Here is a 24,658-nt window from a genome sequence, read left to right as displayed (position 1 = left end):
GTTTGCTTCCTTGTATCGCTTTCATTATTCTTTCATTAAGAGAAGGATGGATGTAAAATATGGCACTTTATAGATAAACAGATAGATAGATAGATGGATAGAAAAAATAATATAGCCTTAAACAATTCAATAAAACTTCTTTCAGATACTAATTTTGTCTATAATTTTCAGGCAAAATAACTAACTAACAACTTTGGTACGTTTCAATCCTAAGGCACTAACACACGTAATCCATTAAATATATCATACGTTTATACAGGGAGCGAACCGCCCGAATCGGGTGGTCGTTGGGCAAACTCCCATGCACCCTTGAGGACCCTGCCGAGAGTGTAGAGCTGGTCCACAGCTCCTCGACCAGCACGAAAACCACCCTGCTCCTCCTGAATCTGAGGTTCGACTATCTGACGCACCTTCCTCTCCAGAACCCTCGAATAGACCTCACCAGGGAGGCTTATGAGTGGGATCCCACGATAGTTGGAACACACCCTCCGGGAGGAACCACTCACCCGGTCTGCCAATTCAGACGCACCGCCACCGATGTCCACGCGATGCTACTGAGTCGTTTCAACCAAGACAGCCCGCGGCATCCAGGGCCCTGACGAACCACGGGCGGAACTCATCCACCCCTTCAACCATATAGTAGGAAACTTAATAAAGGGCTCTGTAAAGTATAATCGAATTTAAATACATTCATTATAATAATCGTGACGAGTCATTCTACTCGTCCCCTGATTGGCTGAGCGTGGTCCATGCGTGTGTGGTAAACAAGATCCAAGTTGCGTGTACATGCGTAGAAATGGTAATGGAGGATTGTCATGTACTCACAAGGATTTTAGTTGGCAGCCTCTTTTCTGTCTGCTCTGTCCGTCGCTGCCGTCTGGATTGATTACGAGGTACAAGCATCGCAAGGGACAACCGATCCATCAGCTAGGAGGAGGTGGTAAGGATTAGCATGTTAGCAAACGACCGTCCCGTTTATCTCATCACAATGTACGCTACTAAACTCTCAACATGCTAACCTGTTAGCTAAACTAGCCGGAACTGCTCAAGCTACAGCTAATGGTAGCGCTGGGGTGTAGGCTATTTCCTGGTATGTACATCTTTGACTTAGAGGTAGAGTGTTTGAACTGACTGTATAGATGCAACAACGTGAAGCAACGTGAGTAGGAAAACGCTCTTAAAAACTGTAGCCGTAGATTCCCAGCCTTTTACATGTATCTAGAGATGGTTCACGTAAGCTCAATCCAAAGTTTGTAACATAGCTATAATGGTTCGTCAACACAAGAAATAGTCTTATCCGAACTCAATGCTAAGTAGCTAGCATAGCTGTCGCGAGATTGGCTCCAGTTTTAGACGGATAGGGACCAATATTGTCGGTTTATTCATTCAGGGGTATTTTCTACTGTCGTGTCCGTGATGATGACTAACACGTGAATAAATACGAAAACAATTTCCCATGGTATCAAAGTGGCTGGTGTGTTATTTTTATTTCGTAATATTATGACCTGGCTAACAGCAACTTAGCTATGGAGCTAACATTAGCCGAGTGGGCTTCTGCTCAGGGCCGAATTAAAGAGACGCGCGTATAACCAATCAGAGTCGGTCGGAGTGTAACCGGCTGCAATCCGTCGAAACGTTCGTGTATCCACCGTTAACACGATGAAGCCAACATGACAACAATGTGTCAACCCTCGATTTTTGCCTTTGGAAATGTATTTGCACATTGTGTTTAAATTGGTTTCTTTTCGCCTGTTTCTGTTCAGAATCAGTGACATAAGGAATATAATAATAATAATTGAGTTACACGTGATTAAAAAAAATGCAGATTAATGTGGTATGTCCATTTGAAGTACATTCAAGATTTCTTTTAAAACGTCAAATTTGATATTAAACAAAAAAAAAACTAAGAATATCTTGCAATCACAACCTTCCCTTTGACAATCTGCAGGAGCCTCCACTGTGTTTAGAATGGCGTCTGACGTAGTCTCTCAAAACCATGGTTCCAAGGGGATCATGACATTTTACCCTACGGCTGAAGAATTCAAGAACTTCAGCCGCTACATTGCATATATGGAGTCCCAGGGAGCTCACAGAGCAGGCCTGGCCAAAGTAAGTACCTGCACCACATTTGTTCACAGGGAAGATTAAATTATATTATAACCAGTGATGCACCATGTACAGCAGCTGAAAGATCGTCCAGCGCTTTCGAACTGTTCATTTATTGTCATTGTCTAACACTTTCTCTCTCAAGATTGTTCCTCCGAAGGAATGGAAGCCTCGAGGTTCCTATGATGATATAGATGATTTGGTGATACCTGCACCCATTCAGCAGGTGGTGACAGGACAGTCGGGCCTTTTCACACAGTACAACATTCAGAAGAAGTCTATGCCTGTCAAAGAGTTCCGCCGGATCGCCAACAGTGACAAGTGAGAAGTGCAGGAATCAAAGATATTTAATATTTCTGAAGTTGTTCTGCAGTCTCTTATGCCAGCACTTGAAGGATTGCATCATCACCTGCTGCTGAAAATGCATTTGGGCGTATTGAAGTGTTATTGTCTGTTTACAGGTTCTGCAGCCCTCACTATGATGACTTTGAGGAATTGGAGAGGAAATACTGGAAGAATGTGACGTTTAACCCTCCTATATACGGGGCTGATGTCAATGGGACACTCTACGACCCTGTGAGCTGATAATATTCATCACCGCTGATGGGTTTACCTCTGCTGTCTATGAACGTGTGGGCTCTTACATATCAACACATCCAGTCTGTTGATCTTGTATTATTTCCTACTCTCCTGCAGGAAGTCAAAGAGTGGAATATTTGTCATCTCAATACCATTTTGGATACTGTGGAACGGGAAAGTGGCATCACTATTGAGGGTGTTAATACCCCCTACTTATACTTTGGCATGTGGAAGACAACTTTTGCATGGCACACTGAGGACATGGACCTCTACAGTATCAACTACCTGCACTTTGGAGAGCCAAAATCATGGTAAAGACATAAACTGTCATATTTCTCTGATTCATTGTTAATTTGTTTTTTATTTGAAAGGAATCTAAAAGGACTTTGATATTAGTCCCCCGTTAGAATTTCATTCAGCGATCTCTTCATTAACACTCTGTTGATACTTAAGTCTCTCTGACACTTGACTAAGGGCCCTCTCATGCACGGAGTGACATCTTACGTCGTATTAATTGGACTGCTGCGTACAGTTGGTGCAACAGGAGATTGTTTATTAGCAGGGGAAGGTGCTTCTCAAGTCTATCAAGTATGCACACGGGGTAGTCGGAGTGTAACTGTTGTCAAAACAGAATTTATGTTACGAACGTCTACAGCCTCATCTTAAGTGTCATGACCTCCCCACCGCCACCGCCACCACCACCACTGCATAGGGCAGCCTGCTCAGCTGTCATTACGTTTCTAACTTAAATGAATGAATGCAGTTGTTGTAGTGTGTGTGTGTGTGTGTGTGTGTGTGTGTGTAACTTAATTCCAGCTCCCAGAGGGACTGTGCTGTTTACAAGATTAACCTGAGCTGGAAGATCCCCTTGTGTCAGTAATTTGTTGAGAATATAGGGAGCACTGAATAATCCTGGTCGTGACATACGACCAGGATTAATACGAGCAGTGAAGGAGAGTGACAAAGTGACCATACATGCTGATTTCTGTGGGTGTAAATTTTGTTTTATGCAAGTATGGTGACAAATTAGATTGGAAGATCAAGGATTTGAGATTCTGAAGAGCTTTGGTTACCTTAAAAGTGCTTGACATTCATACTTCAACAGCTGTAAGTAGTTGTGAAGGATTTTGAAAAAAGTAACAGTGTTTTTCTGACCGATATTGCATATGTGACGTTACTCACAACCTTATAAGTATTTCACATCGTCGTCAAGATTTTCGTTTAAATTGAAAACCGTATTGAGATGAGAATCATGTTTGCTTTTTTAATGGGGATTGGTGCCAAACAGAGATGTATTTCCTGTAGTTTTAAGTCTTTGAAATTCTGTTAGCGGACTGAGATACCACCGTACTTTATTTAGAATGGTACTTGTACACGCATTTTGGCTTTAGCAGGTATTGCCCTTCCTCGGGGGTGGATATTGCACTCGACCATATTGAGTTTTCAATGAAACGTCGGTACGATCAGCCCCAGCTGTAAGAACCCCCATAACTGTGGCTGATATTGCTTCGATCCTGAAGCTGAGAACATTGGCAGCTCTGCAGATAAGTGCCCTCCATCGGTGCAGTGTGATTGAGAAGACTCCTCTTATTTTCTGCAGGTACTGCGTTCCTCCAGAGCACGGAAAGCGACTGGAGCGTCTGGCTAAAGGTAGGAGACCAGTGGAATAATGTTTGCAGATATGGAGTTTGCTGTTAACAGGGAGTTCTTCAATACCTATCTGCTCTCTCTCGTTCTCTCTGTTTTCCTCTCTCGAAGGATTCTTTCCTGGTAGCGCTCAAAATTGTGAGGCTTTTCTGAGGCACAAGATGACCCTCATCTCCCCCTCCATCCTGAAGAAATACGGCATTCCATTTGAAAAGGTACAGCCGGCGTAATCAGTAATTTCTCCCTCAAATAGCAAAAGCAATCGGCGATAAATGATTTCACTGAAACGATCAGTGAGCTGAGTCTGTATCCCACAATCACAAAACCAAGTGGAATTACTTCACATTCAGCCACAGTTGTAGACAATATATTTCCAGATAATTTGGAGAATAAAACAGTGGGCTTCTGATGAAAGATGTTACTGACCATCTGCCAGTCTTTGCCATATACGACTGTACATCAGACGTAGTGTAATGAGAACTGTTGAATCTGTGGCTGCTTTAAGGGCTGACCTCATGTCTCATGATTGGTCAGGCAAATCAAAACGAAAAAACAAGAGCAGTGATAAACCATGGCTCACCAGGGTTATGCTGAACGCGTGCAGATGAAAGAACGGCATGTACAGGGAATTGTTATGAATGCAAATGTATTGATAAAGAGATCAAATGTAAATTATAAGAATAAATTAACTGCTATAAGTGGAATAAGTTAAAAAAAAAAGAATATTTTGCTAAACTAGAAATCAAATAAAACGGCGTCAAGAGAACATGGGATATGCTAAATGAAATGATCAGTACCAGATCTGCCAGCACCAGCTGAATTTGAATTTAAAAACAAAAAGTCTACAGACTGGAATGGGATTGATATGAGTAGGGTTGGGTATCATTTGGATTTTCCAGATTCTCAAGTCTCAATACCGATTTCTGCTCTAAACGATTCTCAATTCCGATTCTTTGTGATGGAAGTCCACCCGTCACAGCCGATTCATCAGGAGAATTTTTTTGGTTTGAAAAAGCTTTAAGACAGGCCAATTTATTTATTCACATTGCCAGTGCAATGCTTTGGAATATAAGCCGCACCTACTAAATTTTAAAAGGAAAAAATATTTTTATATATATTAGCCGCACCAGACTGTCAGCCACAGATATATACTTTGTGAAATGAGATATTTACACAGAAAGATTTTGTAAATGTTTATTTACGTATGTTAATTGTTTCCAAACGTGCCTGTAACACGGCAGTTAAACGGCAGACCGAACAAAACTGAAAAGTCATGAATGATTTTATTCATCCTCCTCCTGTGCACTGAAACCCCTGAAGTCGTCCTCTTCAGTGTCGGAGTTGAAGAGCCTCAGAACATCTCCGTCACACACCTCTTCAGTCTCTCTGCCAGTGTCGCTCTCAGTGTCACTTTCATCTCGAGGCAAAGTTACCGCTGAAGTTGTGCTGTTCTCTTCACGCAGTAGTCCAGCCTTTCCAAACCTGTTGGTGATCGTGGATTCTTTCACACTGCTCCATGCTGCTATTTTGCGTGTCGTGCGTGTCGTGCTGTGTTTTGCGTTGAGTGCACCAAAAGCTAGTGTCTTCTTCTTTGCATTGACTCTTGCGTCTGTCTCGTTTTTGCACTTCCTGCGCCCCCTGATAGCTGCATCGTTGTGTAAGCCGCAGGGTTCAAAGCGTGGGAAAAAAGTAGCGGCTTATAGTCCAGTAAATACGGCACATGATGTATGTAGCCTCTGCTGGCTGGGGTCGCGGCTGCTTCACGTAGCAGCAGGTTGTGACTGGCTAACGTTCAACAACTATAAACAGACAAAGTTTTAAGAACTGGTCGTCTATCACTTAACCAGGTTTGTTAAGAATGAGACAACCATAATTTTCACCTTCTGTCTGCAACGAGGAGTTGCTGGCTGATGATGAAGGTTGACTGTCTGAAGTGGAGGAAGCAATGGAAGCAGGAGAGCGGCGCCACGACTTGAACACTTGCTAATTGTTACACCATGCAGGCCGAGGTGTTTCGTCATGTTTGTGGTGATCCTCCTTTGGCAGAAGTTGTTGCAGATGTTGCACTGTGATGCTCCGTCCTCTTTCAAATTAAAATGAAACAAGACTTTCAACCATGTTCAGACAACCGATATTCTTGCGAGTGGACGCACAGAGAACGCCGAGCGGAGTGATACACGCCCTGAAAACAAAGTAGTGCGGGCACTCGGAAACAAAAAAAAAAAAATTGAAATTCAAAAAGCTGCTTAAAGGTTCCGGAACAGGACATGAGGAACCGGTTCCAAATTGGAACTGGTTTTCGGTACCCAACCCTCGATATGAGTTTAGTTAAGGAGATCACTTCAGCCATTGAGGTGCCTCTGACGTACATGTGCAACCTGTCTTTTCAATTGGGCTGCTGCCCAGATAAGATGAAAGTAGCAAAAGTAATTCCACTGTTCAAAGCTGGAGATTTGAAAAAACAAAAAACCCTGCACACAGATTACAGACCTGTCTGACTTTTTTCCCCAATTTTCAAAAATTTACTTGAAAATCTTTTTGTGACTAGACTGTATCGCTTTGTTGAAAAAAACAAACTATGAATTGATTTTCAGTATGGTTTTAGAGACGGTAGATCTACTTCAGTGGCTTTGATGGAGCTTTGGAAGAGCTTTCAAGTGCAGTTGACGAGAAGAGGTTTGCTGTGGGGGTTTTCATAGACCTGAAGAAAGCGTTTGATACTATAGGTCATGATATGTTGTTGGAGAAAATGGAAAGGTTTGGAGTCGGGGGTTGGGATTGGAATGGCTGTCGAGTTACGTCAGAAATAGGAGCCAGTATGTACAGGTCGGGGATGTCATGTCCCAGACGGCAGATATCAAGTGTGGTGTGCCACAGGATTCGACACTTGGACCAAAAGTATTCACTAGGTATCTTAACAACATCTGTGTCCAATATTTTGAAAGATGTAATATATGCAGATGATACACATCTTTTCTGTTCAGATGAATGTTTAGAGGCTGATGGAGAAGGTGACAGTAGAATTTGGTAAATGGAAACTGGAGTTCGATGTTAAGTTATCTTTGGATTTGGAATAAAAAAAGTTTATGATTTTTGGAATCGCAAAACCCTTTTAACAGCTCGGGTAGCTTTAAGGTTTCATAAATTCAGTCGGAAACAACAGGTGAAACAAGTAAGACCCAAATTTTCCAGAAGCATGGGTTTGTTGTGCAAAGGCAGACGCTTTCTAATCTATCTGTAGTCAATGACCAGCCTTTACTGCACGCTTATTCAACCACATTTAACTTCCTGTGTTGAGATGGGGGGGTAATGCCTGCAAAACTATGCTACAGACAGCAATACGAATAGTGAATAACGTTGATCATACCAGTCTTTCATTTATTAAGTCAAAAGCACTTAAATTCATGGGCCTGGTAGGTCAGAAAACAGTGTTAGTTATGTATTAAGCTAGAAATAAGCGACTTCCTCCCGACATACAAACTCTGTTCAGAGAAAGGGGGCTGGCAGGGTGTAGCCCTCCAAGGTGAACTCAACTGGAAACAACCCAGCTACAACACAGTTATGAAAAGCAGGTGTCTGTGGTGTGAAGTTGTTGAATGTGATGACATTCAAAATAGTGTGTAAGGAAATGATGATGGATAAGAACAGGCTTGATCCCACCTATGACAGGTGGTTTGTATTCTCCAGGTATGTACGTACAGTATGTAGGTGTACATGTAAGTAGATTTATATGGGATATGCATGTGTGTGCACGTTTATATGATATGCATATATATGTATGTACAGGGGTATGTATGTAGATGTGTATATGCTCCTCGTTTTTGTTAATTTATTGTGTTAATGCGTTATTTGCTTTTTTTCTCTTTCCTAGGATACTTCTCCTTGTAAAATTTATATATATATATATATACTTTTTTTTTTTTTTTTAACCATACTACTGTCTAATGAAGACAACTGTCCCACAAATGTATGAACATTGAATTGTAAGTGGGGGGCTGTACATGTTCTCAGGCGTCCACCCCTACCCTTTGGTTCCTGCCATAGTTTTGTAGAATTACCAATAAACTTCTCATTCATTCATTCATTCAAATAGAAACCCTTTGTAAGCCTTAACTCCAATGCCTAATTCTTGTGTTACTCTCTTTGTAAGATCACCCAGGAGGCTGGCGAGTTCATGGTCACCTTCCCCTACGCCTATCATGCTGGTTTCAACCACGGTTTCAACTGTGCTGAATCGACCAATTTTGCGACTGAGAGATGGATCGAGTATGGCAAGCAAGCAGTTCTGGTGAGGAAAGATCAGTTTGTAAGGAATTTGATCCTATCAGATTTTAGCTGCTCAGCATTCTCATTCTCAGCTGAGCTGTACGTTAGAGTAGATGTGTGTTTGTATTTAACGTGACAATCGTGAGCAAGAAATCGACTGCTACAGCTTCACTTTTCTGTTTGTGTCTTTCTCGTTCCCACAGTGCTCGTGCCGTAAAGACATGGTTAAGATTTCCATGGATGTATTTGTGAGGAAATTCCAACCGCATCGCTATGAACAGTGGCTGGCAGGGCGCGATATGGTGTCCATTGACCACTCCAGGCCCACCCCAGAAGCCAAGGAGTTCCTGGGGGAGGCCTTTAATGACATCACCAGCACCAGTAACAGCTGCTCCTTGGAGAGCTGTGGGGAGGATGGAGAGCGCAAGAGGTGGGTCACATGCCTTCGCTCTTTTAAAAGACAGGTGGGGCAATGTCACATGATATTTCTATTTTCGTGTGTTAAATTATTTTTAAATCATTTAATTTGCAGTCTGATGCCCAGACGGTTGTTTTAATTTGAATTAAAATCAAGTACATTTTTTGAAAGTGGAAAAGTGGCTGTTATAGCCAGGACTCCTTAGAAAGAGATTTTTAAATCCATTGGGACTTGTCCTTATTTCACAGCCATCCAGAAAGACATATTGGAACCATCACATCAAATCTCAATGTTGATACTTTAGTGAATATGGATACAATAGTGTGGGATATTTTATATTTTAAATAACCAACAAAAACTCCAGCTTCCTCCCACAGTCCAAAGACATCAAGAGGAGACAAGGCTGATTGATAGTCTAGATCAGGGGTCTCAAACTGATCTGGTAAAGGGCCGTGTGGCTGCAGGTTTTCATTCCAGCCGAGCAAAACCAACACCTGATTCTACTTAAATCAACTAAGCTACGTCCACACAGCTCTAACGTTGGATCAGGTGCTGCTTTTGCTTGGTTGGAATGAAAACCTGCAGCCACACGGCCCTGCTCTAAATTGACCGTCGGTGTGACTGTGAGTGTGAATGGTTGTCTGTCTCTATGTTGGTCCTGTGATGGACTGGTGACCTGTCCAGGGTGAACCCTGCCTCTCGCCTGAAGGCTGCTGGGATAGGCTCCAGCCCCACAACCCTTAACAGGATAAGAGGAAGAAAATGGATGGATGAATGTTATTTATGATTGCCTTTTTAATAAAAACGACAGTCGAAAGGGTCAAGGTCTTCCACTTCATAAAGTCCTATCAATGTCTGTCTTTGGTAAACTCTTAGCACGATTCAGAGAATTGAGACCAAGAGACACAGGGTGTGTCTGGATGTGCCGGATGAGGTTGTTCCCAAGGATGAAGATGAGGAAATGGAACAGTACGGGAAGAGGCCCCGGCTGAATCTTCTACCACCACGTACCACATCACAAGATGGCAAGAGAAATAAAGGTACTTTCACCTGTGAATGAGCCGACTAGTTCCTGTAGATCAGCTGGTCTATGCTGTCTTTTAGGGTTCTGTTATTTTTAAAGGTACAATGGACAGCACTTGTTACAAGGTTGCCACAGTGAACTACGTATGGTCAGAGCTGGATAAAAGGTAATGAGACAGAAAGTTCATGTGGTCTGTATCAGCACCACACATTTGGTGATGTTGTCACACACTAATAACATGAGCCTGTCAAAGACTAAGGTTGCCTAACTTGTGCTATTGCTAGTATTAGTTAGTAACCATTAGCTTACTTGCCCGGCAGAAAAGTGGCCACCTCAGCATGGATTTTTTTCAGCCCCCTTGGTCTTTCAGCTTTGAGCAGCATAGAAACGCTGAACAGTCCTGACCCTCGTATGACCTTCCTCTGTTGCTCCGGCAGTATTTGAGACAGATAACGGAATAAAACCTTACGTTTCTCAGCCATTTTCCCTGTTAATCAGACACCTTGCAACTCCCAAGCTCCTGTAGGTGGCGACGACATCGATAACACGCGATATCAACATGTTTATGCTGTTGGCTCAGAGTCTGGCAACTCACTGGAATGTAAATCTTGTGATTATTTTGGACCTGATACATTTGAAATTTTTTTTTCAGCACTCTAGATCTCTTCACCTGTCTAAAAGTTGGTTGGATGTATTCTTTTTTAAATTTGTTTTCTTAAAAATGTTGTCTATTGTACCTTAAATGAAACATTTGCAATGTACTATTGATAAGTTTATTGCTTTCAGCTCCTCGGCTTCCTAAAGACTGACACCAACAATTTTATTCACAGGCCCACCAAAGTTGGTTGTCACGCCAACCAAGCTCACCTTAATGGATCCACTGCACAGGGGCTTAAGTACCAGTGATGTCGGCCGCCCCCCCCACTACACCAAGACTCGTGCACCTGCCATTTCTTCTCAGTCGCACACCAAAAACGGCCATCTATCAGTTGCAGTGACACCCATGTGGGCAGAATCCACAGTGCAGCCTGCTCGAAAAATGGGGGTCGCCAGCTTGCTCTTCCACAGGACTCTCAGTCCAAAAGATATTCTTCAAGTGCACAGCTACAGTCTAGAGAAGCAGCAGCAGCCTCATACACAGCTGCAGGTGCACAGCTACGCCAGAGAGCATCAGCCCCGTCATCTCCAGCTCAAAGCCTCCATGCTGCCCCACATGCAGGTCCAGTCTACATCTCAGGGACCAGGCTGGGAAAAAATGGAGCCACAGCCAGAGTCCAAAATCATCCTTACCAAAGAACCACTTCATGAATCAGCAGCACAAAGTCCCGTGGAGACGGGTCGAGACGAGTACCAACCCAAAATTTCAGTTGAAGCTCAGGTTGAAGGGCAGAAGCAGGAAGCTGATGCCACAAGCAGGTTGGCTCCCTGTCAGATACAGCCCAGACAGATAAACCCAGCGGAGACAGAGGCTCTGAAGAACAACAAGCGAAAGGTCTGTGTTGTTATTGATTCTGACCTCTTCACTAAACACTCCTGTCAAAGCTGCTTCAGTTAAAACTGCCAGTTAAAAACACACCGATTAACCTTTGCATTACACAGTGATAGAACACAGCCTTTAGTTTGCTCTGTAGTTACTGCATGTACACATGTATGTAATTCATACATGAATGCTGGCAAACAAACTATTTGGTGGCTCTGTACTGGTCCGTGCACGATATTTGCTTACTTGCCTCTCTGGAGCATGACCTCATTACTGCTTAATTAACCAACTGTACTCAGTGATCTACCTGATAGTGGCAGGATTCACTATGTCTCACTTTGCCATGAATTCTATCGATGCTTTTGAACCACAGAGTAACCAATGCCCCCTCGCTGATAGCGGCATTACCCTCTTGAAAGACACCACTCCTGTCAAGGCAGCAGTGCAGGATGAGACGAAGGTGGTCTGTCAGAATCATAATGTAAGTAGTAACCACATGGAACCACATTCTCAAAAGGATGACTGGTAATGTATGCGTACCAGTACAGAGCTCCCAGTGTGTGTCAGAATTGAGAGGTTTAGTTGCAGCTCATTCTCTGTTCATTGCCACAGAGGTGGTAGATTCTCATGTTTGTCTTGCTAAGCATGACTTTGTCCCCCAGGTGTCAGAGGAGCAGTCATACTGCAAGTCTGTGGTCACCAAGCAACAGCAGCAAGCACAGCTCAGAAAACTTCCCCGCCACCACCCTCTCTTCAGAGAGTCACACAGTGATGATGGTACACACTTTAATGGGTTCTGATGTAGACTTCATTTGATGCAGCTTGGTCCCATTGGGCTAATTATGATATTGACTTCATCCTAAATAATTTACTGCTCCTTTGTACCTCATGTTCCTCCGTCCCACTGTCCCACTCTCTCATATCACATTCTATCTGTAGAGGTGTATGCAGATGTGGAGTTTGAGCAAGAGGAGAAAGAGGAGTGGGCAAAGCCCCTCACCCAGCTGTGGCAGTGTCGGCCGTACAACCCCCAGACGGAGCGGGAGTACAACAAGAGGATAGGCGAGCGGGCTCCTTACTGCTCCATCTGTCTGCTTTTCTATACTTACCATGAGGTGAGAGCTTGTCTCATTACTTTGGTATCTTAGTCCTCTCAGTGTAGAGTTAGTTATCAAAACCTTTAAAAGCCCTGGTATTTATGGAAATCAACCTGTAAAACAGACTCCTTGGACTGTCCGGTTCAATAATAATCACAAACAGAAATGAAAACGCTTCTGGATCCGTCAGACATCATGAATGATGAGTGTTTGACTTGTCTTTCTTCCAGTCTGAGTCCAGTGGTGGGAGTTCCAGTGTAACCTTGCTAAAGCGTCAAGGAGGCCACCAGTGGTCCAAACCACTCATCCCCGAAATGTGTTTTAACACCAATACCAGCAAGGCCAACGAAGGGGGGGAAGGGCAGCTGTCTAACCCACGTGTAGCACAAGACGGGACCAGCCGGCTGGTCAGCTGTTCTCAGTGCTGCGTCCGCGTACATACCAGTAAGCCCTCATTCCTCTCATGAGGTATCCGTGAAATCAGAAATGGATGGAACAGTTGAGTGCATTTGTTGGCATGTAGAACACTGCCTCTTAATGGGCATTCTTCAGATCACAATTATATGCAAAAAAACCACACCAGTAAAACCGCTAAAAATGGCACCAGTAAAGGCCATAAGGGATTTATGGATGCCCATGGAAGCTCCACTGAATGGTACAGCCAGATGGGTCTGAGAGCTCGTAGGTGAAACCTGAACTGATCCATTGAGCTGTCAAGGCTAAGTGTTATTTGCAGTTTTCTTTTCCGCTTGATTTAATTATTTCTGAAAATGTTTTTGTTCTCTATATGTTGTCAGTTATGCGTATAAATGACATACACCACAGGGGTTGTCTTTATAATTTTTTTTTTTAACTATTAATGCAAGTCACTAACGACGGGGCTGTTAAGTGCAGCTTGTTGAGGGTTGTCTCCTCTGTTCTTGCCCAGGTTGCTACGGTGTATCTGGGGATGAAGCGGATCTGGACGACTGGCTGTGTGCTCGCTGCGAGGCTGGCGCTACCACTGAGGTTCGTTCACTGGCATTGATAATCAGTAGCCACAGTGAGAAAGATGTTGGGCTCCCACTGACATGTCACTAGCATGCCAGTATGTGCTTTTTGTGTCTTCAAAAATATATTTCATGCACTAACCTTTTAGTATTGTGGTCTCCGACATGAGCGCCGGTTCTTGTTTTTCTGGTTGAACTTGTGCACCACATTGGGAAAACCGTTTAAGATGAAAACCTGCACCCTACTCTCCCACATGGTGCAAAGTTTATATTTTGACCATAAACAACACCCTGGCGTCACCTCTGGAAGTCCTTATACATAAAAGCACAATGTCAACTGTCATGCTGCAGCAGCCTGACTGCTTTTTCACTCGTAGGTAAACAAGACTTGAAGTTTCCCGTGTGCTCTTCTTTTTGGTGTTATTGTTCAGCGGATGTTCTTCTTTTTTTTCGTTTTAATTGTTTGTAAAGTACATCGTTAAGTTCCATTGCTTCAGCACTTCTGTCTGATCATTGGGAGACACCTCAATAACTCAGCTCAATTACTGTAAACAGCTTCTACCACCAGAGGGCAGTGCTGAGCTTCATAGTCCACTTGAACACCCCAAAGATCTCTTTGCGGTGTTATACTGCATCAGCTTAATGGCTCTCATGTTTTGTTTAGCTTTGCAAAAAATGGAATCTTTTAGATTTAGGGAAAATCCAAAGATTTTCTGCTTTCTGTGTCATAGGAATTTCCCATTTTGAAATGATTCAATGCATGCTTGTTCTTTCAGTTGCAGTATAGCACCAGCCCCTAGGAGTTGCCCCCTCAGTTTAACAGGCTGGCAGGATCTTGTGTATCTGCAGGGCAGTAAATTAAGTCTGAGAATAGATACTATGCAGGCACCTGATTTATTAAAACGCTGATGTTTATTTCACAGTTTTGAATTAAACTCTTGGTAAATTCTTCCCTCATAAATAATAATCTGAGTGTTGAAGTCCATCCCTCCATCCATCCATTTTCTTCCACTTATTCCTGTTAAGGGTTGCGGGGGGGCTGGAGCCTATCCCAGCAGCTACTGGTGTGAGGTGGGGTTCACCCTGGACAGGTCACCAGTTCATCACAGGGCCAACACATAGAGACAGACAACCATTCACACTCACAGTCACACCTACAGTCAATTTAGAGTATCAATCAGCCTCGTCCTCTCTTGATGTCTTTGGACTGTGGGAGGAAGCTGGAGTACCAGAGAGAACCCACACAGGAACAGGGAGAACATGGACACTCCACACAGAAAGATCCTGGGCCCAAGTCTCTAAACCATTTTACCTAAGAATTCATCTCCTGGTACTTGACAGTGTTTGACTTTCCAAACTGAAGTTGACTATCACTTGTTTAACTCAAATGAGATCGTGGTTTGGTGAATTATTCTAAAAGTGAAAGCTGGTGACGTGTGAGCGAGCTGACACCGTGTAGCTCTCACTGAGCCTGTTGGCTGGAGCCAACTAGTAACCAGAACATCCTCGTGAGAAAGAGATAACAGGTGTTGGCCGTAAGAACTGCTGTTGACAAAACCTGACTTGTTTTCTTGCTCCAGGATTGCTGTCTGTGTTCCCTCAGAGGCGGAGCTCTGCAGAGAGCCAACAATGACAAGTAAGTACACCCAGCACAGGGGGATGCCACCCTCATGGAGAGGTCTTTGGATTAGTAGAAGGAAATGGCTCAGCTCACACCTGCTAAGTGGAAACACGAGATCAAATTTGATAACGAGTGGTTAAAAGTATATTTTTGAGTGTAAAGGGGGTATAAATGAAGAAACTTCTGTTCGGTTCGATGGATTATAAATAAAAATTGTCCAGAGACTTCAGCTACACTCTCATCCAAAGGTTAAAATGGAAGATGTGGTGTTTGAGAAGACAGTAATAACATAGTTCTTTATGAAACGTCACAGCCGTAAAGCTTTTGAGTGGTGAAGTCGATAAACCCACAAGTTTACTGCACGTAGGGAACACAAACGCTGAGTGTGCAGTCAGTCTTTATGGTGCGGCACAGACAGCAGGTGCGGTTTGAGATGACAGGAAATGCCTCGTCGGAGGTGCCACCATGAGACACTCGTCTTACTCAGCATGATGCAGCCACTCCATCATTATATTATAGTGGGAAATCTAGTGCTGCTTTCAGCTGTAACTCATGGCATCGCGTCCTCACACATGCCAGTGTGTGTCAGACGTATCAGAGTATTTTTACTGCATTTCCAGATGAATCAATGATGTTGGTGGAGTTTTGAATCACAGTTCTTGTGGCTGGAGTGAGTTTGCTCAGTCTTTCAAGTAGTTCCAACAACTGAGTTCAACGGACTTCAGTCAAACTTACTCGTTTGTGTCAGAAAACCTTTCCCCAATGCCAAGAATGAACTTTCAAGCTCAGATTATGGATGAGATTTGTTTATCACGTCACTTAATGTAATATTCTTGTTTTTTTTTTTGTTTTTTGTTTTAATCTTTGTTTGGCAAAGCTTTGTATTGCGTAAGTAGATTTGCCGAAAACCTGTTGGTTGGTACATTTATGATGCGCATCTTTTGCTTGTTAGTCTTTCTAATTGTAGTTCAGTAGCAGTAATCGTCCATTCCTGTAGTTTTTGAGGAGATATAAACACATTTTTTCCACTCTGGAGGAGACTGAATGTTTTAGTTGAAATGGTAGTGCTGATCACACCTTGGACTCTGGACATTGGCCTGTTTGAACTGAACAGATTTCATGTTTGTCTTTGTCGTAGGTGGGTTCATGTTCTGTGTGCCATCACGGTGCTGGAAGCTCGTTTTGTCAACATCACCGATCGGAGCCCCATTGACCTGTCTGCCATCCCACTGCCACGGTTCAGACTGGTAAGACTCAGTACAATACAAGACTCGATACAACCCCTGGCGGCTTCGCTCGTGTTCCCCAGCATCCAGAAATAACTACTGCTTTGACTGTAGCACAAATGTGCAAACTGCAAATATGTAAAACACACGTTTAGGTTTTTTTTTTTTCTTCCCTAATTTATTGTATTTGTGTGTTAGTGTGAGTCAGACTTGTTTTTAATAGCCACGCAAAAACTCCTTTAACCCATGCAAAGTTGAAAACAGCTGCTGGCCCGTTTGTGGTTCAAACTCCAGATGGCTCTGACCGGCGACACAGATTGTAGCTCCTGTTGGCTCTCCTCCGGGTTTCACTTCTTACTGCTGCTGCTGGTTGTCTAACAGCGGTGTGACATTTGATTTAAAAAAACATCCAAAGGAACAAACGGTGACTTATGTATTGAGTCAGCTAATCATTCCCTTTACCTTGAAACGACTGAAAAGACAGACAGCAAATGCTTAACTTCTGACTGTGTGTGAGCCACGTATCATACAAATGTCAGGGTGTGATTCAGGGGTTTGGTCACAATAGTTGGCCGTGTCTCCATTGCTGTGGGATCGCTCTCAGCGGATCGCTTTTGAAATAGAATATTTTAAGTCAGACACCTTTTAAAATGTACAGTTTCCCCCAGTGTTCCAGTTCGTGTCTGGGTCTGCGTGTCTTTTACACCCTTTGAAAGCTTTATTTATCTCTCACCAACCTGCTTGTTTCCCCTGTCCTTCTTTCCTTCCCTTGTACTTCCCCTCCTTCACCCTGCCACTAAACCTTTCCTTTGGACCCATCACCCCCCCCCCCCCCCCCCACGCTGGTGTCTTTGTCCTCTGCAGAAGTGTGTGTACTGCAGGAAACGAATGAAGAGGGAGGTGAAGGGCTGCTGCGTCCAGTGCTCCCACGGGCGCTGCTCCACGGCGTTTCACCCCACTTGCGCTCAGGCAGCTGGGATCCTCATGCACCCAGACGACTGGCCCTTTGTCGTCTTTGTCACCTGCCACAGACACAGAACGCCCGTCCTGCCTGAGGTACCAACACAGGAAAACACCTCATTCCTTCTGGGTTTTTTTTTTTTCCTGTTTTCCATGGTGACACATTTCCTCGCTCTAAATTCCAGTCCTGCATCCTGACAGCTGTCCAGTTCACGTCATTGTCCAGCCTAAAATCACAAGTTAGTCTCAAAGAGCACCCGGCAACCTTGACGTAAGGTCGATAATGTGCTTAGCATGTATGAGAAGGTTTAGCTAACGGGAAACTGCTAAGGACGAGAGATTTTTCTATACAAGGGTTTTGATTGCCCAAAAAAATCATTCTTTTGTTGGCCTTTAGAACTTCCCGAAATGTTCAGATTGACCAGTCTGCTAATTTTGATAGAAATGTTGCATGTAAGCACATCTGAGGCGCTCTCTCAGTTCCTCATTGTAGAGAATCTTTCCCCCTTCCTTGCTTCCTACCACAGGATTGGGGCTTTACTCATTGCCCAACCCAAACAAGTTCTCCATATTTTACACAGCTGGATTTGAATCGCAGCTTCACAGGTTGCTGATTGCCGCTAAGTTTTAATTTTCATGTTGAATGCAAACACGGTGTCTCACGGGTCATTAGATGAATAAACTTTCCAAAGAGATTCATGATATTTTCGACAATTACCAAAGAGGGTCTGTGTGCAGCAGCACTTTCAGGGAAGTGAGGAATGTTCAATTAGGCTTGCATCACAGCTTCTGGCAGCGGCTCGTTCATCTGTGCAGAGCAGTAATATTTGTTATACTGCTTTCACAGGCTAGAAACAACCAGAGGGACGCTCCTTTTGCTGCTCCATTTCACTAATTGGAAGAGACAGACATCTGTCTTTGCGCACCACGAGACACCGAGACATAATTGTTCACGGAATGCAAATGAATTGGCTGTCCAGGTGTCTTCTTTGCTGTTGTGGAGTCAGTTGTAATGCTGTAAATGTATTTTTTTAACCGTGAAGCAAAGAGAGCAATGTTATTTCTGGGGTACACAGTGCTGATAAATATAGTGGGAGTCCCCACAGTGAACCAATTCCTGGTTATTTGTCTTTATAGATGTTCGACTTATGGAGCTAACACCACTCTCATCTTTCCCGGGGCCGCGAGAAGACGGGATGAAGAGTGATGAGCCTTCAAGAGTAACACTCTGCTTCTGTTCCGCAGCGCAACCCAGCCTCCATGCGGGAGCTGACGGTGGGCCAGAGGGTGATCTGTAAATACAAAAACGGCCGTTACTACCACAGCGAGGTGACGGAGCTGACCACGGCCACCTTCTACGAGGTCGTGTTCGACGACGGCTCGTACAGCGACAATCTCTTCCCAGAGGACATAGAGGTGAGTAGTGGCGTCGCTCCCAGGCATCAGTTACCGTGTCAGATGAGACCGCTGATGTGCTGTGTAGTTTTAAGGTATTAAAGGAAGGAAAGTAATAACTCTAGCGGGGCTTAATCAGTCGATCACTTCTCACACTGAAAACATACATAAAGAAACCAAAAACTAAATATTAAAAGCATCTGGGTTCTTTTTTTTCCTTGTACCTAAAGTTCACCCTACACTCCTGTTTGGTTTTCAGAACCGGGACTGCGTCCGACTCGGTCCACCTGCTAAAGGTGCTGCTGTTCAGGTTCGATGGACCGATGGGTTGACGTACGGGGCCAAATTCGTAGCATCACACTCCATCCCCATGTACCTGGTAGGTCTCGCCGGCTGTTCTCGCCATAATGGTCTTATTAAGTTAAAACACACCAGGAGAAGTCCCCTCCCCCCCTCATGTGGGTGGTCTGTGTAGCCACCAACAGTGAAAATACCACAACACCATGAAGCACATCTGTTTGTGTGAAACTACTGAAGTGCTCTGATCCGTTTATTCCTGAGGATTGTGTGTTTGTGATTGTGTAGCTGTATATTCAGGTGACATATGTGCGAAGTACATGTAGTGTTCATTTAAACGGTTTTATTGAGTGAATTGCCGAGTCATAAAATGGATGATTAACCCACGTTTTCCCACTAATACGCTTTGTGCTCAGGTGGAATTTGAGGACGGATCACAAATCACAGTGAAGCGCGAGGACATTTACACTCTGGACGAAGATCTTCCCAAACGCGTCAAGTCACGAATGGTACCGTCAGATTCCCCCTCTGATCTGAATCCTCTTCTGTTGCTTGTTGGAATTTAACAGACGTCTTCTCTCTGCAGTCGGTGGCGTCAGACATGCGCTTCGAGCTCTTCGCGCAGAACGACGTCAAACAAAACTCCAAGAGGCAACGAGTCATCAACTCACGTTACAGGGAGGACTACATCGAGCCCGTCATCTACCGGGCCATCATGGAGTGACCTCCATGTCTCTGTCGAGTCCTCACAGAGGGGGACGTGCCCGTCTCGCTACTGCTGATTGGAACTCCCAACTTCCTCTCCTTTGCTTCCACGGCCTGTCAGGCTACATATTTATAAACTACGGCTGGGACTTCAAATGACTTTTGGTGTGCATTGACTAATATTCTTGTTTTCCGTCACACTCCATATTGTTTTCAAAAATATTGTCATTTCTCTCTCCTTCTTTCTTTCTTTTTTTTCTCCCTCTCCAAATTTTAGGAAGAAGCCATCAGTGAATTATTGAATAAACAGGTTCTTACTGTGGCAAGATGGGGATTTTTCTTCTCTCCCACAACATTTAGCAGTGCAGAGGAAAACAGCTGTGTATGATTGATGTGGTAGTGGTTTGTGTCACGTCGCCGTTACTTCTCATAAACAGCTGTGCGTCAAAGCTTTTGAGTTGGCTTTTACAGGAAGCAAATTATTGTCAGTTTCGTCACACAAAAACTCGAACAAAAGCGAAACAGGACCGGCTACAATCCAGTATTGCGTTCTAAACACAACTAAATGAAATAACATGGCGAGGTCACTGTGGCTGTAAGGCACGGGCTGATTATTTCTCGTTTTTTTCCCCCGTATTGGACCCGTCACGGCTTCCTGGTTCGCCGAGGCGTGCTGACGGGAGTCTACTGTGAAATAGAAGGAAGCTGGTCAAGCTTTATCGGCCCAAGCCTTACACTTCCAAGGGCCACGTGTACTTTGTTTTCTAAAGCTTAAGGTTTACTATGACTATTGTAATTAATATTATTACACTTATTTATGCGATTGCATTAAGTTTGAGAAGAAAGCTATTTTGCCATGAACCTTTTCACAATCGGTAGAAAACCTCAGATGTATTTATATTTATTATATTGATAGGTTTTCCACACTTGATGTTGAGGAGTGTTCAGGCTTTCCTTTGCTATTGTGGGGATGGCATGGTGTGACTGGGTCGACTCCCTCTCGAAGCATAAAGCACTTATCGCTACCTCCAGCTACGGAGACATGTAAAATTTCGCAGACACATTTCCTCCGCTGAGTCGAGGTTGTGTCATATATTTTTGTGTTTCTCTGATGGGTGCTAGCAGTAGAGATGAAGGTGATAATAGTTCAGTCCCACATGAACAAAAGTGTAGCTAGAGGATTGTTTTTCTGACTTGTAAGGTCGGCGTGTAGTAGTCTTTTGTGTAGAAGTTGTTGGCTCACCGGGAGGATGTGGAGTGCTGACGCTGTAGCTTTGCCCCTTCTTTCACGGCCGCTGTCTTTCCTTTCTTTTTTGGTTTGGTTTTGATCGATCATTCATGACACCAATGAATATGTACACTCTTTGTAAACATCAACTGTTAGAGTAAAGTTTTGGATAAGAAAATAAATGTGTACTATCTTTTTGGGGATTTCGTTGTTGTTGTTTTTTTTTGCTGTTAAATGACTTCACGTAACTCTCTGATAAAGTGGTACAAGCCCCCCCCCCCCCCTTTAAAGGCCTAATAAACCAGGAATTAACAGTTGGAAGTGACGTATAACCGTAGTTTTATTTGACAAAGATGACCGTGAGGTGTACGACAGCATTCGTTAGTGGGGAGAGAAGATCTGATGCAACCCACATAAATAATGCAATGGCATGAAAGTCGTTTCCTTCTTTTAATTTATGGTTCATGAAGTGTTCGCAATGCAAGTAATAAACTTAAACATCTCATTATAAAGTGAAAGATCTCTATGAATAGCGAGCAGATCAAAGCAGATCAAGGTTCTGGCTGCAGTTCTTTAGAACCTGCAAGCTCGCTGCTACGTTCGTGACCTGGAACCGAGCTGCCAGTGTTGAACCTCAGCCGGGGGGAAGGTGGAGTTAGCTGGAGGAATTTGACTCGACGACTCCGGCTCCTCTGTATCGACCTTCATCGACTCCAGGATGTTCCACCTGTCAGGCCGTCCGTGGTTTATTGAAGCTGCGCTGAAGTCTAGAAATAGGGAATCTCTTCAGACACGTTTAAAACCCATGCACGCACCCTTTGGAATAAGGCCGGTCTCGTCTTCCCTCCTCACCAGACGGATGCACTGAGGTTATGTTGTCTGTTAGCAAGAAGCCAGACAGATTTTCACGAACATTTTACCAGAGAGGCTTTTGGCCGAGGAAGCAAAACATTCTGGTGCAGATCCAGAGCCAAGCACAGGATATTTGCTTTCACTTTCTGATACATTAATTTCTCAGAAAATATTATATTGACCTTTATGAAAAGAAAAAAAAATCAGGCGTATTTCAAATATTTATATTATATTTCCACAAAAATCTGAGGGATTCAGATGTAGATTAGTATAAAATTAAAGACCGAGTTATTGGTCTTGGCAGAGATCCGCTCTCCCGCTGCTCGGCTACTTCTCATTTCACCGACAATTCCTTCCTTTTTTTTTTGTTCACCAGAGGTTTTAGGTTTTCACTTCACACTTCAGTCAGCTGCATACTGAACCCCTGCAGGCCACAGACTGTGTGCCAATTAAAGAATTTTTTACCTTTATTTATTCAGGGGTTACTCGCCGAGCGTGAAACTCTTTTTGCAGGAGTGTCAGGGTTTTGCAGTCTGATCAGCTGGTCACTCAACAGCTCCTCGGTTCAGTTAAGACCTGCCGCCTGAAAGCCACAGTAGGTTTATGTTTTACATCACTGTGATACTCGTTGAACCATTCAGGCCCCGTGGATCTCTCTGTAGCAGCCCCCTCCGTCAGGGGTGGTCAGAGGGTGCAAATGATTTAAGCCCATTCCGCCAGTTCCCTGTTTCAGAGAGCCAGAGTGAAATTTAAGAGCTTCGGGTGTTAACAGTCAGGTTGCATGAGAAACCTGAGGACACGGCAGCCATCTTCTAAATGAAAACAGACACTGGATCTTGCGTGTTTGCTTAAGACTGGAACAAGACCTCCAGCTCCCTGGTGTAAGGAGGCTCCAGTCATATTCTACCTGTGCAACAGCTGTCAGAGGGCTTTTCTGTGCCTGGTAGTTACAGGAACAGAAACCAATGCAGCAACACCGGGACTGTGCTGTAACTGAAAAGCAGAACACATACAAAATTAATTATGGGATCCATTATTCACCACTACATGGAGGGAAGCATGTCACGGATCTCCCCCGGACACACAATGCCCTTTGCTGGTATTGAACAATGGATTGAATGTAATTCTTACTGGCAAGCGCATTAAACACTGAAACGTTAAACCCTGCCTCCTATTTCAGTAACAGCAACAAAAAAAATATTCTCTTAGAAATTATTTACACCCCTTCAGTTGTTGCACATTTTTTTGTGTTGTGAATGAAATTCAGAATTTGAAAAATTGCCATTTTCCCCCTTTTATCAACATACAGGATGAGGAAATAAATATATGTGTGTGTGTATATATATATATATATATATATATATATATATATATATATATATATATATATAATATTATATATATAACAGCTGTACTTTACTTTATCACAGCTGATAACTACTTTTTATGATTGGAACTTCCATTCAAACAAATCCGAGGAAATTGCTCTCCTTCACCTTTGTTTCTTGCTCTGCAATTTCTTCCTCCGTGTTTCCCAAAGTGCCTTTACAAGACAGCTGGATTTGTGAGATCAGCAAGAAACGCAAAATAACAAAAGAAGGAAAATCCAGCAGGAAAGACGGTATTTCTAATCTCGACCAATATAGTCAGTGCTTTTGTCTCTCCCAGCCTTGATCTGTCTGCTTTAATTATCCTTGAGTGTTTCTAACAAAGGTCTCATTTCAAAATTAATACTCTTTCACACATTTTCGCAGAGGCGGCACGGTGGTGCAGTGGTCAGCAATGTCACCTCGCACCAAGAAGGTTCTGGGTTCCAGTCCCGGCTCGGGAACGAGATCTCTCTGTGTTGAGTCTCCATGTTCTCCCTGTTCCTGTGTGGGTTCTCTCTGGTACTCCAGCTTCCTCCAAATCCATCAAATGGAAACTAGGCTGATTGATACTCTAAATTGATTGGTCGTCTGTCTCTATGTGTTGGTTCTGCGATGGACTGGCAAGGGTGAACCTCTGGCCTCTGATAGGCTCCAGCCCCCCCCCCCCCCCCCCCCCGCAACCATAAGCAGAAGAAAATGGATGGACGGCACTCTTAGATGTATCAACATTTTCCCTTAAAACACTTTGACACAATGCAGAAAAGACAGAAATGTAAGACCTGAATGTGGACACTATGATCACCTGCTACAACACCAGGCTGGTCATTTCTCATAGCTAAACCGGAACTAGCCAGTTTTTAATGATAGAAATATGCTTAAATAAAATAATTCTAACATTAAACTAGCACCGTTCTTCCAGTGTGGGAGTTGTTGGTTGTTTTGTTCACATAAATAAATCAATTTTGTACATATTTCTGGGATTCGTTTTGTAACTTTGGATGTAAACGTTAATGCCACTTTAACATGTCAGTGGAAATATGAGGGCAGGTGGGATGTGGTCTTTCCGTAACTGTGCCATTGCTGGTGCTTTACACTCTTGAGATGAAAGTCTTTGAGAAACAGCAGAGACGCTTCTTAGCTGTTTAGCTGACAAGCAGTGCTTTTGGGCTGGCATAGCCTGCTACTGTTGCGTCATATTGTGTGTGGTTGAATAAGGTCAAACCAGATATGACGAATGAAATGAAGATTCTTTTTTCTTTTTTTTTTTACTTGTCTTTTATTATCTATTTTTTCACTAGTAAATCATTAAAGGAACTTTTGGGCTGCATTAAAGACCCTCAGCGACCAGCTGACTGCTAGTTAGCTTAGCACTGCTAATGACTGTAGCCGAACCTTCAT

The 24,658-nt window shown here is 43.5% G+C and overlaps 1 protein-coding gene across 4 annotated transcripts; it reads left to right on the top strand.

Moving 5' to 3' along the window:
* Positions 1-512: 512 nt before the first annotated feature.
* On the top strand, positions 513-21,254 carry LOC147261336 (lysine-specific demethylase 4A-like). Of its 4 annotated transcripts, none has more exons than XM_086203320.1 (23): positions 513-639; positions 1,949-2,109; positions 2,252-2,427; positions 2,568-2,682; positions 2,803-2,996; positions 4,286-4,335; positions 4,444-4,547; positions 8,483-8,620; positions 8,802-9,028; positions 9,893-10,056; positions 10,871-11,532; positions 11,894-12,001; positions 12,183-12,297; positions 12,460-12,635; positions 12,848-13,061; positions 13,546-13,625; positions 15,187-15,242; positions 16,366-16,474; positions 17,318-17,509; positions 18,659-18,829; positions 19,068-19,187; positions 19,522-19,614; positions 19,692-21,254. In XM_086203320.1, the coding sequence occupies exons 2-23, from the start codon at positions 1,969-1,971 to the stop codon at positions 19,827-19,829; spliced, it is 3,543 nt and encodes a 1,180-aa protein (XP_086059446.1). In that variant the 5' UTR covers positions 513-639; positions 1,949-1,968; the 3' UTR covers positions 19,830-21,254. The 4 variants fall into 4 exon arrangements, with proteins under 4 accessions (XP_086059446.1, XP_086059443.1, XP_086059444.1 ...); XM_086203317.1 differs by lacking the exon at positions 513-639 and adding an exon at positions 662-940; XM_086203319.1 differs by lacking the exon at positions 513-639 and adding an exon at positions 769-893.
* Positions 21,255-24,658: the final 3,404 nt, after the last annotated feature.

The sequence above is a fragment of the Aulostomus chinensis genome, chromosome 5 (assembly GCF_037954235.1).
Source record: "Aulostomus chinensis isolate RoL2024-O1b breed Wild chromosome 5, RoL_Achi_v1.0, whole genome shotgun sequence".
NCBI lineage: Eukaryota > Metazoa > Chordata > Actinopteri > Syngnathiformes > Aulostomidae > Aulostomus > Aulostomus chinensis.
This window is presented reverse-complemented; position numbering and strand designations above follow the sequence as displayed.

Excerpts from the sequence above, each read along its gene's own strand:
- LOC147261336 (XM_086203317.1), top strand. The coding sequence starts at position 787 with ATGCGTAGAAATGGTAATGGAGGATTGTCATGTACTCACAAGGATTTT. Across the intron at positions 19,188-19,521 it reads ACTCCATCCCCATGTACCTG|GTGGAATTTGAGGACGGATC; the intron begins GTAGGTCTCGCC and ends CTTTGTGCTCAG. Across the intron at positions 19,615-19,691 it reads AACGCGTCAAGTCACGAATG|TCGGTGGCGTCAGACATGCG; the intron begins GTACCGTCAGAT and ends TTCTCTCTGCAG.